This window comes from Erpetoichthys calabaricus, chromosome 6 (assembly GCF_900747795.2).
Source record: "Erpetoichthys calabaricus chromosome 6, fErpCal1.3, whole genome shotgun sequence".
Classification (NCBI taxonomy): domain Eukaryota; kingdom Metazoa; phylum Chordata; class Cladistia; order Polypteriformes; family Polypteridae; genus Erpetoichthys; species Erpetoichthys calabaricus.
Window position 1 is genome coordinate 207912384 of NC_041399.2, and position 18077 is coordinate 207930460.

The 18077-nt window shown below is 41.3% G+C and overlaps 1 protein-coding gene across 9 annotated transcripts in view; it reads left to right on the forward strand.

Annotated features, from left to right (window-relative positions):
- The window catches only part of LOC114653838 (rho GTPase-activating protein 21-like), a 406130-nt gene that overhangs the window by 324099 nt on the left and 63954 nt on the right, over window positions 1-18077 (forward strand). For 5 of the 9 annotated variants that reach the window (XM_028804387.2, XM_051928939.1, XM_051928940.1 and 2 more), the window contains one exon: window positions 16938-16961. The exons of 1 other annotated variant lie outside the window; for it this stretch is intronic. In XM_028804387.2, coding sequence (XP_028660220.2) covers window positions 16938-16961 — 24 coding nt within the window. Of the gene's footprint in view, window positions 1-16303; window positions 16754-16937; window positions 16962-17593; window positions 17939-18077 lie in introns of those variants that run through there. 3 more of the 9 variants (XM_051928941.1, XM_028804390.2, XM_028804391.2) reach the window with 3 other exon arrangements.

The window sequence follows — 18077 nt, forward strand, 5'->3', positions numbered from 1 at the left end:
CGATGAGACATATGCAGAGCTTGTGTGTGTGCCAGATGGTGCTTTGCTGGTATATTAACCATACAAGCAATAATGGCCTCCATCAGGTGTTTAATATGTGGGTCTTCTTCCAGACAGTTTAGAAAATGGGTAAAATATGAGATAAGGTTGATTTCTAAACCTGAATGAGAAATTTATAAAAATAGAAATCTTCCCAGTTGTGCTAATATGTGATTGATTTTTTTTTTGTTCATTTAATTTTGATGACTTCTAGTCTTAAGTACAATTCTTACATTTGACTTTTTCATGCTGGGGGACTTACAAGATAAGGATATGTTACAAACGTTGTACAGTTAGAGCACAGGTAGGTTGGGTTCCTTAGAGCCACATGGTGCAGTTGTAGGCAGGAAGTGAACTGGCAACCAAGGTTTAACATCCACCACAATCTTTATAATACTGATTTATTTAATGGCACTTGATGTTGATGGGCATCTATTGGCAAAGAAATATTCACGGATCTTGACTTTGCTGACACTGCTGTGATGTTCACGGAGTCAAAGGAGGCTCTGATCAGCTCTTGAGAGAGAGACTGAGCGAGGAGTCTGAGTGTCTGGGCTTGTGAGTGTCCTGATAAAAACCAAAAATCAGTCCTTTAATGACCTCTTGGGCACGGCCATCAGCAGTGTGTGTCTGTCTGCGGAGAGAGTGTCGACCTTGTTGAGAGGTTTACTTACCTCGGCAGTGACATTCATGTTTCTGGTGACTCTTCTAATGAAGTCAGTAGACGAATTGGGGGGATTGGGTCATGAGGTCACTGGAAAGGGGTGTGTGGCGCTTCTGATATCTGCAAAAGGATGAAGGTCCAAGTCTTTATAGAGTCCTGGTGCTTCCTGTCTTGCTATATTGTTGCGAGACATGGATGCTATCCAGTGACCTGAGACGAAGACTGGACTCCTTCATGTGTGTGTCTCCAGAAAATCCTTGGGACCCAGGGGGTCACCCGTGTAACACCTGGCTGTGGCAGATAGAGGGTAATTTCCGGAGGGTGGGACTGGACCCCGTGTCTGCCAACCGGGATCCCAAGCTGTTTTGTCATGTAGTGGGTGCGGTAACGTGCTGTACCAATGCATGCTCCCCAACTTGACTTGACTTGACTTGACTTGATGTTTCTTCACTGGGTTGTGTGGTTCCTCATTGATCCATCACTTGACTAGGCACCATTTCATTCTGGGAAGGGTTTTTTACATATGAAGTTGGATCTTTATGCTTTGAAAAATGTCCTAATATGTAGAAAAAAAAAATCTTTAATTTATGGCAGGCTATCACTACAGTATAAGAAAACCAGGACTTGGCTTGTGTGATTGTGTGCAGCAAGAATCATTTTAACAGCAGTGTATTTCTTGTATAGCCTAAATCACAGAAGGAAGACATCAATGGGCTTTAACAGGCCCTGTTTTTTTGACAGCCCCCCTACCCTGACTCTCTCTCTAAAGGCACAAAATACAAGTAATCCTCTTCACAAACTAGATGGCCAATCTCTCATTGCTACCTCAGAAATACAACACAACAGTTCAAACTACATTGTTCCTGCACAATCGTGAACTATTGGTATCTCACAACTCTGTTACCATTTATTCATAGCTATTCACTGCATGATGCCAGTTCTAGATCTAAATAAATAAAGGTTCTTTCTGGTACCTTCATCTGGATGGGTCTTTTGTGAACCAGAAATGCTTCCCGTATAGCACTGCTTTGAAGAACCACTCTGGCACCTTACAGGGCACTTCCCCTTATGCAATTCTGTCTTTCAGAGGATTTTCTTTCATTCCAGATTTGCACTACTTTCTGCGGGGTGTTGCTCAATTTTTAATTCTGCCCATGTTGGTTGTTGTACAAATACACACAATTGCTATTTTTCAAGCACTGCTGAAAACCAAGCCTCTTAAATATCAGACCAGCATCAAACTTACTGAATGGTATGTTGGAGCCATACCCACTAGCAACACATGCAGCACGGGACAGTGAAGCCAGGGTAGCGTGCGGTTTACTATAAAAGCAATCTGGTTTATGTTTAAAACATGTCAGTAGTCACATTTACTGATTAACACAGAGAAACATTAGAGCAACACATCTGTGAATCTGCATTACAGTTGAGGCCTAGCCTTAGTAAATGAGTCCTTTGCCCTCCTCTTTTTAATAACAATAATAATCTAATAATACAAGATTGTGGCAAAATTGGAGGCCATCATGAAAAATCCTCTCCAGGAGGCACAGGCTTATTCCACCATGGTGCATTAAGAAGTGCCTCTGATGGTCTTTTCTGCCCACTGCTATCAGGTAATTCAGTGCTTCCTCCTAACATATTTTTTAAGTTCATTTTGAAATATTTGTACAATGTACATTTATCGATTGGTTGTATTATTTGTTATGTGACTCTGTATCCTTGTTTTTTTATGTTTCTGCTGCTGTATGCATCCAAGTTTCCCCATGGAATTAATAAAGTTTAACGAATCTAATCTAACAGTTTAGCTCAGCAGCACACAGCCCTTGGCATGGAGAAGTTGTAACCTTAGTTTTCAAAGAGTGTGAATGATTGTAGATTTTAGCGCTTAGATCCTACTCTAAGTAACTTTATCTATGGTGCAGGCTGAGGTGTCATTTACTGTGTATGCAGTGTACACCCTCAGTGTCATGTGGCCTTAATCAGTTATTAAATGACATGGCTGTGTAGCATGTTCTGTAGTAATGCCTCCTCACAGCTCTTGGACTCTTATTCTCTTTATGGTGGTTTCCTGTTGTGAATTTCCCCTTGGGATTAATAAAGTCTATCTATCTATCTATCTATCTATCTATCTATCTATCTATCTATCTATCTATCTATCTATCTATCTATCTATCTATCTATCTATCTATCTATCTATCTATCTATCTATCTATCTATCTATCTATCTATCTATCTATCTATCTATCTATCTATCTATCTATCTATCTATCTATCTATCTATCTATCTATCTATCTATCATTTCCTTTCATTCATTTTTCTCCTATAGTTCTACCGTAGTAATTAAGATGGTTTGTGGGTGGGTGTGGGTAGCATGGTGGCACAGTGGTTAGTGCTGCTGCTTCATAGATACAGCATCCTAGATTTGAATCCTGTGATTGGCCACTGTTTTTTTTTTTTATTTTCTGGTAATCCAGTTTTCTTCTCAAATCTCTGAGGCTGTGTTTACATTACCGGCTTCATTCCTCAATTCCGATCGGATTTGCCGGTCTGAATGGTTCACATTCATAAGTACAAGTGACGTATATCTATCTGTAACGTGAGCGCATCTGTCCTCTGAAACGGCACGCAAGTGCGTACTGATTTGTTTGTGCACGAGTCGCATTCATCACCAACAACAAAAAACTTTATATTTGTGAGATGACTTGTGGTACTAAAATCGACAAACGCTCTAGTAGCTAGTGTATGCCTTGCATTTTGCTCTAGAGGACAGCTAACAGTTCATCAGCTGTGCCTGATTAGGCCATGAAGGCAAAAAAAAAAAGGCCTGATGGTTAGCTTCTGCTGTTTTTGCAGCTATTCTTGGCACTGCTACACCATGAGATGTGTGGGTACGAAAATGGAGCCAGCAGTGGTGGGACCGTGATTGTTGTCACAGCTGTAGCCCTCTTCCATTGTTGTTTTGCCGCACCACCGGTGCTGGCTGATGATGACAGTGCTCAGCCTCTGTGTTTGGGCAAAAAAACAAAAGAACTCCGATCTGACTGTTCTCACTTAAAAACTTTGTCCAGATGAACAGAATCAAATTTCTAGGGGTTCTCGTATCATGCCACATGGCCACAATTTGGATATGTATCCAATCATGGACCACATATGAAAGAGACTCAAATCTAACTTGAAAGGATTGGATTTCTGTGTCCACACAGCCTTGAAAACATCATTGAAAAAAAATTGGATATAAGTCACTTCAGCCTGGTAATGTGAACATAGCCAAAGATACTGATTATGATAAAGATTATGGGGTGGAGTGGTGGCTGTGAGGCTAAGGATTTGCGCTGGTATCCAGAAGGTTGCCAGTTCGAATCCCTGTCACTGCCAAAAGAGATCCTACTCTGATGGGCCCTTGAGCAAAACCCTTAACCTGTAATTGGCTGAACTTGCGCTCTGACCCCAAGGGGTATGTGAAAACTAACAAATTCCTAATACAGTGGAACTCTGTCGTGAACTGAAGCAATTTCTCCCATAGGATTGTATGTAAATACAATTAATCCGTTCCAGACTGTACGAACTGTATGTATATATGTGTATATATATATCCATCCATCCATTTTCCAACCCGCTGAATCCGAACACAGGGTCACGGGGGTCTGCTGGAGCCAATCCCAGCCAACACAGGGCACAAGGCAGGGACCAATCCCAGGCAGGGTGCCAACCCACCGCAGGACACACACAAACACACGCACACACCAAGCACACACTAGGGCCAATTAGTTTAGAATCGCCAATCCACCCAACCTGCATGTCTTTGGACTGTGGGAGGAAACCGGAGTGCCCGGAGGAAACCCACGCAGACACGGGGAGAACATGCAAACTCCACGCAGGGAGGACCCGGGAATCGAACCCAGGTCCCCAGATCTCCCAACTGCGAGGCAGTAGCGCTACCCACTGCGCCACTGTGCCGCCCTATATATATATATATATATATATATATATATATATATATATATATATATATATATATATATATATAAATAATATAAATAAATAATATATATTAGTTTTTAAGCACAAATTTAGTTAATTATACCATAGAATGCACAGTGTAATGGTAAACTAAATGTAAAAACATTGAATAACACTGAGAAAACCTTGAACAACAGAGAAAACTAACACTGCAATAGTTCGCGCTATAGTGCTAGGAACCGCTCGCTAAAAACACTTTTTTTAATGAGTTTTAAGCACAGGGGAAAAAATGAACATTTGAAAAATCCATAATTTAATAAACCACCAAGAAAAGTAACATTGCAACAATGCAGGCTACGAACTGATCACTGTAAATAGAACTGAAAACAAAAAAAAGCCTTCTCTACCTTATGCGTCCCATCGTTCGCTCTCTCTCGCGCCCGTGTGTGTGCGTGTGTCTCTCTTTTGCGAGCCTGGAGCGCCTGTGTGTGTGCGTGCCTTTCTCTCCCACGCCTGTGTGTGTGTGTGCGTCTCTCTTTTGCGAGCCTGGAGCGCCTGTGTGTGTGTCTCTCTAGAGCGCTCCTGTGTGGGTGCGCGCGCGGCTCTCTCTGTCTCGTGCTGCCTGTGTGTGTGCATCTGTCTCTCCTGCTGCCTCTGTGTGTGTGTGTCGTGCTCTCTCGCTCGCTGCACAGGAAATGCACAGGGAGAGACTGAACATGTACAAACCGAAAGGGAACCTGGCTTGTTCGTATACTGAGTGTGTGGTTGTGAACCGAGGCAAAAGTTTGGCGAACTTTTTGGTCGTAAACCGAGTTGAACGTGTACCGAGACGTTCATGAACCGAGGTTCCACTGTACAAGCAATTGTATAAGGCGAAATAAATAAATAAATACTGTATGCCTGTTAATTGTTGGCTCAAAATTGACCAAGGTGTGTGTGTGAGTGGTAAGCCCTGTGGCAGACTGGCACCCTGCTTTATGCCATTTCTGCCTCGAGGCCTGCTCCTGATGGGGTCCACTCCATTCCCTCGTGACTCTGAATTGGCTCAAGTGAGTTTGAGTGAGTTGCATTATGAGTGGGTGTGTACAGCTGTGCCCTGTGATGGACTGGCATCTTGCCCAGAGTTGGTTCTGGTGCATTACTGCTGAGATCTGTTTTCCTGCAAACCTGTACAAGATAAAAATGGATCTGTAAATGGATGAATGGATAGATTGATGGGGTCGGTTTTAGTCATTAGCAACTGTGTGGATTTTAATGGAAAGACAGTGGCAATGCATTTTGCTTCAGCAACGGAAGAAGGTGATCAATGCGGCGTTAAACTGTTTTGGTTGTGGTTTAATGTCCTTGTTTGGAACATGTCAGTAAATACTTTTAAATATTTAACACCACTTACTCAGCACCCTAATTTTGTGTGAAATAATGCACATAACTTTACCAGGGACAGTAAAAAGGATTGCTTTAGACCTGAAGGGCTAATTGAACATAAAGGCCATACTGTAAATGCCTTTCACCCAAAGTAAAATATTTTACATTGTCATTTTTTTTTTGTTTAATCAAATAAGACATGATGTGTATAATATAAATTTGACAAGTTACAGAGAACAAAGTGAAGTGTAGCAATAGATTCTGAGAAAATCAGTGTGTCACATAGCCGCCATTGCTATGTCAGCTGGGAAAGAGCGCAGGGGTTTAATGCTTCAGCCATCTCAAAATTGCTTAGTCAGAGGAATATCTGAGAACACTTTGGATGCTGGTCTTGGGAAGCTCATTGCATAGCTTGCAAGCAACGTTGATGTCTGCCATCTGGTATTGATAAGCTTCATATGTTGAGTTCTGTATCTGGATGATATTAAATTTGATGTTGGGATGTTTTCAACAAACTTCACAGGTTAATGAATGTAATCAGGTTTTTTTTTTATTCAAGTTAATAGAAATGGTCCTCTTGTTAGAAGCATGCATTTCCTTTATGTTCTGAGTCTCCGTGTAGATCATTTCTATATTTGTATTAATACGGTATGTGTATGAAGTAACTCTGTGTGTGTGTCAGAGTATGCAATAAGGCAGTGGTACCAAAAAATCAGTCCTGGGGAACCCCTGTTGTTAGTTTTTTGCACCAACCAACTTCTATTTTGAATTTAACCCCTGGCCTAATTACTGTATATATTCACGTATAAGTCAATCATAAAATCGGACACCGACTTATATGTCTGTTCAAAAATACAACACTTAAATATTTGTTTTACATCTTCTTGCCTCCTCTAATCTCGCATCAGTTTCTCAGACACATTGAATTTTGTTGCAGCAGCGCAGTTACCAGTTTCTTTCGCCACTTCAGTGACATTTCATTTTAAACCAGCTTCATATTTTCTTCTGATCAAACGCTCCATCATAGATAAGGGATGCTCTTACGATAAAGGTGTATGAGGGTGTGAGATACAATAAACACAAATCAGTGCCAACGTCGCTTCAGAAAAGTTTGGGTATTACCGTGTGGTCACGTAGGCACAGAAAACAAAAGGCTGTGTGCTGAGTGGCCACTCTCTCTGGTGGGCGTTAGCATATGATAATCTCTTAGACCAATAGTGGGAGTTTTCTTCATTCCACTTATATGACCGACATTATAAAATACCAGTAACTATAAAATCAAGTCCCGTCTTATCCGCGGGAGAATTTATATGTGAGTATACAGTAATTCCTCGCTATATCGCGCTTCGCCTTTCGCGGCTTCACTCCATCGCGGATTTTATATGTAAGCATATTTAAATATATATCACGGATTTTTCGCTGCTTCGCGGGTTTCTGCGGACAATGGGTCTTTTAATTTCTGGTACATGCTTCCTCAGTTGGTTTGCCCAGTTGATTTCATACAAGGGACGCTATTGGCAGATGGCTGAGAAGCTACCCAGCTTACTTTTCTCTGTCTCTTGCGCTGACTTTCTCTGATCCTGACGTAGGGGGATTAAGCAGGGGGGCTTTTCGCACACCTAGACGATACGGTCGCTCGTCTAAAAATGCTGAAAGATTATCTTCACGTTGCTATCTTTTGTGCAGCTTCCTGAAACGACATGCTGAACGGTGCTTCGCATACTTAAAAGCACGAAGGGCACGTATTGATTTTTTTATCTCTCTCTCTCTCTGCTCCTGACGGAGGGGGTGTGAGCTGCCGCCTTCAACAGTTTTGTGCCGCGGTGCTTCGCATACTTAAAAGCCAAACAGCCCTATTGATTTGTTTGCTCCTTTGAAGAGGAAGATATGTTTGCATTCTTTTAATTGTGAGACGGAACTGTCATCTCTGTCTTGTCATGGAGCACAGTTTAAACTTTTGAAAAAGAGACAAATGTTTGTTTGCAGTGTTTGAATAACGTTCCTGTCTCTCTACAACCTCCTGTGTTTCTGCGCAAATCTGTGACCCAAGCATGACAATATAAAATAACCATATAAACATATGGTTTCTACTTCGCGGATTTTCTTATTTCGCGGGTGGCTCTGGAACGCAACCCCCGCGATGGAGGAGGGATTACTGTATACGTTAAGTGAAATTTTATTTCTCAGTTTCTGTGTTTTTGGGGTCAATGTAAGACACTGCTACATAACCATGTTTGACCATTTTTTTTATTAAAATGTACTAAGCAGTTTAATGGCTATGTTTTTTTTTATTTTACTTTTAAACAGTATTTTCATCCTGATTTTCATTTTGCTTTTTCAGATGTTCTTGCTATTTAATCCATTATTTACTAACTAGTGGATCTGATGCTGAAGTAGTTGCAGCCTTACATCATTCATTGTTGTCTGCTCTGTTTATTATTGTCGTTATCAGGATACAGTGAAGGGGGCAAAATACTAAGAAAGCACAAAATTGATTTAAGCATTTAAAGCTACAGCAAAAATAGAAATTCTTATAAATGTGAAAAGTATACTCAAAGTAGTATAAGAAAAGGTAAAAAAAAAAAAAAAAACGAAAGGAGCAGCTAATAAAATGAGATCAACTTTCTCTGATTGTGAATCTGGTGGGAATGAAACCCTGCAGCCATCCAGGACTGATTTTGGGAATCACTGCAGTAAAGTGTAAAGAAAGAGGGGAGTGTAGAGTGTTGTAGCACCCTCGACTGGAGAGCAGAGTGTCCAGATCTTCTAGTCAGTAATTTTAATTTTGTGTTTGATTTATATACTTTACGAGTATGTTAACCAAACTCCATATGGCTGTTGTGCCATATTATATTAAACTAGGGGGCTTCGCTCGCCAACCCCCGTTTGCTTTTTATGTCTTTGAATTGTTGGTATTTCATTAGTTTCACTTTTATTTCTGAACCTCTGTATTTGGTATCTTTCGAGTCCCAATGTGCTGAATCTTTTAAATGAGGTCTGTTTGGTGTGTTTCATGACTTTGTACCAATTATTCAGGATTGGTTTCTCTGTTTAGCAATTCAGCACAGACCAGACAATCCACATCATCAGCGGTCAATAATTTCTTTTGCAAAGTAACCAATAAATGCATGTGTGGTATTTCTCTTTCTTTGCGCTAATGCAATGTTTACTTTGGTTGTCTTGACACTGTTGTTTTTTTCTGCTTTCATATTCTTTATCTTGCTCTGCATGTGTTTTGTGTCTGTTTTTTTTTTGAAGCTTTCGAATTTGTAGGAGCCTGCGTTGTTTTGAACCCGTGCTTGCCCTGCTTCTGCGGTTTGAGATACGCATTGTAGGCATCCATGTTCATTGCATGTGTCTACGCGGGCTCATTTCTGTAGCTCTGTTAGTGGAGCTGTATGGTTTTGGAGCCAAGACAGTTATGCTTCCGCGGTTTCAGACGCGCGTTGTAGGCGCCTACGTGTATTGTGGAGCTGTATAGTTTTGGAGACGTGATCGTGACTCCAGTAGTTCTCCGTTGTGTACCGTTAGTAATAGCCTCTTTATGACGTTTTACTTTGTTTTCTACTCTGTCTTTCATTTCTGACCTCGCTTTATCCTGCTTTTGTTTCATGTGATCTTTACCGTACTGTTAATAATGCATCACTGTAATGTGATTCACCTATGCTGTATAGTTTGGACGTGTGAGGATGACGTATGTTTAATACGGAGCGTTCGCCCGTGTCACGCTGGGGCCCCCTACTGTTAATACGGAGCACTTTGCGAACTATTATGCGGTGCATTGTGGACCACTGCGGACTCCGTAGTGTTTCCCGTTTCACTTTGTATCTCGGTTAGTCGAGCTCTTTCTTTTTGGAGCCATGTCTGCCTGGTTTGCGGCATTTCGGATGCACGTTGTAGGCGCCTGCGTTCATTAATTATATCCAGGCAGGCGCGTGTTTGTATCTCGGTTACTCGAGCTGTTTCGTTTTTTTAACCCGTGCCTGCTTTACCTCTGCAGTTTGAGACACGCGTTGTAGGCGTCTACGTTCATTAGATCTGTCCACGCGGGCTCGTTGTTGTAGCTGTGTTAGTTGTTGAGCTGTTTGGTTTTGGAGCTGAGACCGTTTTGTTTCCGCGGTTTCAGACGCGTGTCCGTACCATCTCGGGTTTGATGTATGAGCCTTTGTGGACTCCGTATTGTGTCCTGTTTCACTCTGGGGCGGGGCGTTGACTATGTCTCCTGCGTCCATGGGTATGTACCTGCTTCCAATTTATTTCTCTCCCATTTCACGGGGGGATAGGGTTTTGTGTGGTGCCTGCGCACGTTCGTAGTCTCTCCCGTTTCACTCTGGGGAGGGGGGCTTTGTGTGGCGCCTGCGCACTATGTCTCCTGCGTCCACGGGCATGTACCTGCGTCCATATCCAGTTTACCATTCTCGGTTAGTAATATAGAAGATTAATCCCTTAAGTGGAAATTAATAAAGGATCAGCAATTATATAGTGTCCCTGGAATGATTTTTATGTTAAGGACCTTGCTCAAGTTACAAGGATAGTTAAAAACCAAGTTTCTTTTGTAAGTTTAGCCATTTGTTGCTGTTTAAAGCAGTGGTGTGGAATAACTAGCTAAAAGAATGTATACGCCCCATACGCATTATGGTGCAGCAGTCAACATTGTCAGATCCAGCGTTTTGGGTTCAATCCCATGCGTCATGGAGTTGGCACATTCTCCGTCTCCATGGAGATTCTCCTTTTGGCTCTCCGTATTATCACCCATAACCCAAATGATGTTTATCTTGTTGATTGTAAATTGGTCCCAGTTGAGTGTGTACATGAGTAGGTCATGTGATGTACCTTCCATGCCCCCAGCACTGATTTGCATTAAATGGGTTTAAGAATGTGATGAGAATGAATGTACGCAACCATACCACCTACATTTCAGAGCAGGTCATCTGCCTGAAGCTAAGCCAGGACTTGGATGAGAGACCATCTAGGAAAAAGCTAGGATTGCTGCTGGAAGAAGTATAGGTGAGGCCAGCAGGGGGCGCTTACTGACCCTACAGTCTGTGTGTGGATCACAATGTCCCACTTCTGTGACACAGACACTGTGCTGCAAAAAATGTGCCATCTTTTGAATGTGACATAAAATCAAGATCCTGACTCTTTGTGGTCATTAAACATCCCTTGGCATCTTTCAAAAAGAGTAGGGTGTATCCCGATGTCCTGGCTAAGCTACTTTTGTCAATTCTGGCCCCCGTAATCGTCTCCTATCTTTAATTGGCTATCTCTCTCGCTCTCTCTCCCCTTTACCACCTGATAACTAATGTGGGTGAGCGTACTGATGCAAGAATGGCTGTCTTGCATCATCCCGGTGGATGCTACACATTGGTGGTGGTTGAAATGGCTCCCCATTCACTGTGAAAAGTGCTTTGAGTAGCTATATAAATTTAATTACTTATGATTATATAGCACTTGTGAACATCCATCCTTCACCACCCTCTACTATCACCAGAATGAGACAGCAGAAGTTGTCTGATGACAAATGTGACCTTTGATCTCCAGCATGTACAGGAACACAGAAGCCTCAGCGTGTGACACGGGCTAAAGGAGATCTGGTACCTCAAACTAAAGAATTGTAAAAGCTGAGTAATCCAAACACCTCGGGACCTTTTTAACAAATAGGGGAGAAGTGAATGAGAGATTGACAAGTGAATCAGTGCAGCCGCAGTGTCACAGACAAAGCTTTCAATTTGCCTGTCAATCTCCGTCCCTGTTCTCCCCTCTGTGGGTCACAAGCTGTGGGTGGTGATCGAAAGAATCAAATCAAGAGCTCAGCAACATGTGAGAGTACCTGCAGTACCTTGTGATGTTCCATCCAGAGTACTAGGCATGACCCACAGAAAGCAGAAACAGTGACGGGTTTATGTCTTAATAGTCCTGTTTATTTCTTTTTATTTGAGTGGGGACATGCAGTGAAATGTATTTGTGTAAATCATGTTTGTAGCAAAAAAAAAAGGGGTTTCTAGTCCAGTGGTCATTCATGTGTACCTACAGTTATGTCCATAAATATTTGGACAGACAACTTTTTTCTAATTTTGGTTCTGTACATCACCACAATGAATTTTAAATGAAACAACTCTGATGCAGTTGAAGTGCAGACTTTCAGCTTTAATTCAGTGGGGTGAACAAAACGATTTCATAAAAATGTGAGGCAGCTAAAGCATTTTTTGAACACAATCCCTTCATTTCAGGGGCTCAAAAGTAATTGGACAAATGAAATAACTGGGAATAAAATGTTCATTTCTAATACTTGATTGAAAACCCTTTGCTGGCAATGACAGCCTGAAGTCTTGAACTCGTGGACATCACCAGATGTTGGGTTTCCTCCTTTTTAATGCTCTGCCAGGCCTTTACTGCAGTGGCTTTCAGTTGCTGTTTGTTTGTGGGCCTTTCTGTCAGAAGTTTAGTCTTCAACAAGTGAAATGCCTGCTCAATTGGGTTAAGACCAGGTGACTGACTTGGCCATTCAAGAATTTTCCGCTTCTTTGCTTTAATAAACTCCTGGGTTGCTTTGGCTGTATGTTTTGGGTCATTGTCCATCTGTATCATGAAACGCCGCCCAATCAATTTGACTGCTGTATTTAGCTGGATTTGAGCAGACAGTATGTCTCTGAACACCTCAGAATTCATTCGGCTGCTTCTGTCCTGTGTCACATCATCAATAAACACTAGTGTCCCAGTGCCACTGGCAGCCATGCACGCCCAAGCCATCACACTGCCTCCACCGTGTTTTACAGATGATGTGGTATGCTTTGGATAATGAGCTGTTCCACGCCTTCTCCATACTTTTTTCTTGCCATCATTCTGGTAGAGGTTGATCTTGGTTTCATCTGTCCAAAGAATGTTTTTGCAGAACTGTGCTGGCTTTTTTAGATGTTCTTTAGCAAAGTCCAATCTAGCCTTTCTATTCTTGAGGTTTATGAGTGGCTTGCACCTTGCAGTGCACTCTCTGTATTTACTTTCATGCAGTCTTCTCTTTATGGTAGACTTGGATATCGATACGCCGACCCCCTGGAGAGTGTTGTTCACTTAGTTGGCTGTTGTGAAGGGGTTTCTCTTCACCATGGAAATGATTCTGCGATCATCCACCACTGTTGTCTTCCGTGGACGTCCAAGTCTTTTTGCGTTGCTGAGTTCACCAATGCTTGCTTTCTTTCTCAGGATGTACCAAACTGTAGATTTTGCCACTCGTAATATTGTAGCAATTTCTCGGATGGGTTTTTTCTGTTTTCGCAGCTTAAGGACAGCTTCTTTCACCTGCATGGAGAGCTCCTTTGACCGCATGTTGTCTGTTCACAGCAAAATCTTCCACATGCAAGCACCACACCTCAAATCAACTCCAGGCCTTTTATCTGCTTAATTGATAATGACATAACGACGGACTTGCCCACACCTGCCCATGAAATAGCCTTTGAGTCAATTGTCCCAATTACTTTTGAGCCCCTAAATGAAGGGATTGTGTTCACAAAATGCTTTAGTTGCCTCACATTTTTATGTAATCGTTTTGTTCACCCTACTGAATTAAAGCCGGAAGTCTGCACTTCAACTGCATCGGAGTTGTTTCATTTAAAATTCATTGTGGTAATGTACAGAACCAAAATGAGAAAAAAGTTGTCTCTGTCCAAATATTTATGGACCTAACTGTATATACAGTAAACCTATCACGATAACCATTCTTTTCTGAAAAATTCTACATTGTTCTATATTGAGTATATAAGTAATCCATCCAATAAGTTTTGTGTTTTCTATTCAATAAAATGAAGCACAGTAGTTTAATCCATTCTTGTTTATAATGGTGGCGATGATTTGCATGTCGATTAGGCATGCAAGTAAGAATTTCACTCTCTGTAGATGTCACAGACTACTGCTACATCTGTCAACAGCCTGATAGCATCTGGGACTTCTCCAGGGAAAACTAGTAAAGATTGTTAGGGTGACCTAGTTTGTCCATCTGACCATGTTGCCGCTGCCTGGAAAAGCAGAATTAAAGTGAAGGATACACATGGAGTTTCAATTTTTTTATTTTTTTTTTTTACTTACATTCTCCCTCAGACGTCATTGGTCTGTACTAAAATCCTTCCATGCAAAAACATCAGTGTAAGGAATCCATTTTCAAAATTGAAATTTCTCTACCACGAACCCTTTCCATGAGATTTCTAATTTGGCAAAATATGCCATTTTGAAAATGGGACAAGATTAGTTGTATTGAAAATTGGTCGAACAATTCTAACATGTAAAATTTTAACAGGCGACAAGAAAGGTAATGTAGTACATATTCCGTGGGTAACATTAGACTCCAAAGGAAATCTTGATATGCCATTCGTATTAAAACGTTTACAGTTTCACGTTAGAATAGCTTTTGCAAAGACAATTAACAAATCTCAGAGCCAAACATTCAAAAAAGTCAGTTTATTTATTAGAGAGAAAGAAACGAAATTCAGTCACGGACTGTTATACGTTGCGTTGTCATGATGAAAGTCCAAACACAGAATCAAGATTCAATGCGATATTGAAAAAAATGTAATTCAAAAAATTGTTTCTACTGAAGTTTTACAGTAAAAGTGTAAGTTTAAAAAGTATTTGTTTGTTAATTTCAAAGCCAAACAGAATGAAATCGTATTATGTAAGAAATAACTCTAATGCAACATGAAACATAATTTACATAATTTCAAATTATTACATTTTAGTATTTTTTTTTTTTTTTACTAAGGTTAATTACTCGCTGTAATGTAAAATAGTTAGTTCAATTACGCATATGTAACAATTCCCATGAAAATAACAATCTGTTTAATTGTACATCCGCATCCCCATACGCGAGTGGCAGAACCACAAAGAGGCTAGCGTGTAGCGTTGGCACGGGGGTTGGCGAGCCCCCTAGTATTTACTAAAAAAACATGTTTGACGCATTCAATACATATTTCCCCACTGTATGTGTGAATTATATCTGTTTAAGTTGAAATAATTTAAAAAACATAGTACAGTTTTCCCCTAAAAATAGTGTTTTTTGTTTTTCCATTTAAACCTTCAACTCTCAAAAACTGAACCTGATAGAGAAATTCTGTTGCCCGATATGTAAGCAATCTTCTGATTGTAGAATTAAAATTTCTACACCCTGTGTAAAATTAATTTTTATTATCAGCTTTATGTAGAGCTAAAAGTATTTGAATTTTATTAGGATTTTTAAAGTTATTTTGGTTAAAAAAATAAAAATGAAAGAGGTACCAAATGTTTCTGCAGAAATAGAGAAATTTGCAAGAAAAATGGAATTAGTTAAGCAGAATAACTTTCAGAGCAAATAAAAAAGAAGTGTGATTTATTCCTACATTGGTTGTGACGCACACCATCTTAATGGATTATGAATTGGTTCCTGCCTTGTGCCCTGTGTTGGCTGGGATTGGCTCCAGCAGACCCCCGTGACCCTGTATTCGGATTCAGCGGGCTGGAAAATGGATGAAATAGACTGGGATGGTCCACAGAAATCGGTAACGCTTGTTATTGGCAAGTTTCCTATTGTCCTGAAATCAGTAATGCGTGGCTTTCGCTTTTGCTGCCAGACTCTCTCTGTTTAATTGATTTTTGTTACCTTGTTTGCTTGGCTGGCTTTCTTATCCTCGAACTGCTGGGAGTATTTCACTTAGCAGTGCTGCTAATGAATGTGTACAGATGGGTAGCAGCTGACTTACATCACTAAGAAATTTATTTATTTATTTATTTAAGACCCCCCACACCAAATAAATAGTAGTGTTGTTTTCCTGATGCAGCCATGTACTGTGCAGCTCTTTGCCCAGTTTTGCCCACACTGAATCCCTACTTGTACGTTTTACCGTTTTATTTGCTTTAGATGCATTTAAAATAAAACTGCACATCTGTTGCTGCTCCAAACAGCCACTCAAGAAATACGTACACCGGATATAAACTCCTTTTAATGCATCCAGGTTTGGCTTTTGGTTGAATATTTTGTTGCTCATTTATAAAAGTGCAGCTGGGTTTGGAAACCTCCGCAGGTGGAGCAAGAAGTGGGTCTCCAGTAGCAGTCCACATGGGGGGGCGTCTTGAGGGGCAGACTAATCATCAGGAAGCGCCTGCCTCTCTCCTGCTCAGTTGCACACACGTTCTCTCTCTCCCTCTCTCTCTCAGCCATGTGTGTGTGTGCGCCCGCGCTTGTATGTTAGGGAGGATGAGGAGAGAGAGAGTGCGAGAGAGCAGCGAGTGTGAGCAGTAGCTGCTGTACTGCTGCAGTCAGCTGACAGCTTTTGGTGCCGCTCAGGTTGATGTTGTTGGCAGAGCTGGGACTGTACCATCTGAGTAGATGAGCTGATTGCTTGCATCGTTTTGGATAGTAGCAGTTTTGTGACAGAGTGCCAGACAGTGTGACAGAGTGCGAGAGAGAGAGAGATATGGAGAGAGAGCGAGCAAGTGTGTGTGAGAATAAGATAGGGTAACCTGGCTATGCAGGAGCAGTCTTGATGCACACATTGCGTGTGTGTGTGTTTTGGGCAGTGCAGGGTCTTCGCTGCGGGCTGCATGCCCCCACACTCCCTCCACCTCTTTCTGAAGCTGCTGCCTCTTCTGCCTACCAGGGGGACATGACAACATGAAGATGGTAGATGTGGTCACAGGAGTTGTGTGCTCTCTCCAGCACAAGCGATTCTTCTTCTGCGCTGCTACCCTCCTGCCTTTTAATGGTAGCTTCCAGCAAATACAGAGTAGATGTATTTTTAGCGTGTCATTTTCAGAACCAATATGACCGAATAATTCTGTGCCTACACCAGTAAGCAGCTTGCTCTGTTTTTTTTTCCTTCCCTTTTTTTCCTTTCTTTCTTTCTTTTTTTCATACCCTTCCCTCTTCTATGGTCTCCTCGGCTGCAGTTTTCAAAGGATATCGCAGCTCTGGTAAGAGAATACCCAGTTAGTGTTTTCCACATATATATATATATTTTTTTTTTTTGCACATTCCCATTTCATGTTGTGGGTGTTTGTGTCCCTCCCCTCCCACCATCCCCTTTCATTTTGATCGTTGCCAATAAAACCATAATCATTTGCAAACGGTGATGTGTGCCATTTTTATTTCTTTTGCCATCACATATGATGTTGCTCGTAGTGTGCTTAACGTGATACCTGTTTGATAGCTGGGAGCCACGCCAAACACACACACACACACACACACACACACACACACACACACATGGAGTGTTGACTGCAGTTTTGTGTCAGTTTTGTGCCTCGCCCCCTTTTATTTATTTTTATTTTTTTTCTTTTCCCCACTCCCTCGGCTCCTGTTTCAAAGAACTTTGGCCACCGCCTGTTGGCTTTGCCACACATAAATGGGTTTATTGCAGTCATTTAAACAAATCAAGGGAGGGTTTTACCTTCTAGAACAGTTTATGCATAGAGGTGTTCAGATTGGAGCCGGAAATGCTGCAATTTGACACCCCCAGGTGCCAGCCTCTATATATAAAAGAGCCCTCCTGTTCTCTTAAGACAGTTTTGTTTCGAAATCCGAGCGTTTTATTTATTTATTTATTTTTTTAAACATTTGTTTTATACGGTGACCGTCTAATGTTTCAATTTGGAGGGTGTCACTCCCATCTGATTGAGCTGCAGGATGGGGTTAGTTGAGCTTCTCAAAGCAAACAATCCCATATTCTGATCAAGCCTCGCAGAATCCAAAATGATTACCGAAGTGACACTAGCTACAAGGGGCTATTTAAGGAAACGACCTGCGTTTACGTTCTCTGCCTGTCTGTGGAGCGTGAAGCGAAAGGTGGGTGTCCTCCTCCTGCTGCTTCTGCTGCTGCTTGTTTCCGATCAATGTATGGGATTATTTATCTTCTCTTCACTTCTCCATCTGGCCTTTTCCAGTAGCACAAGTAATTTTTTGTAATTTGTTTTTAAGCTTTTCCTGGTATTGTTTGCTGTAAAATTATTATTATTATTATTATTTTTTTTACCTCCACCACCCTGCTGGCACTTGTTTGATTGCCTTTCTTTCTCTTAATGTAATTTTCA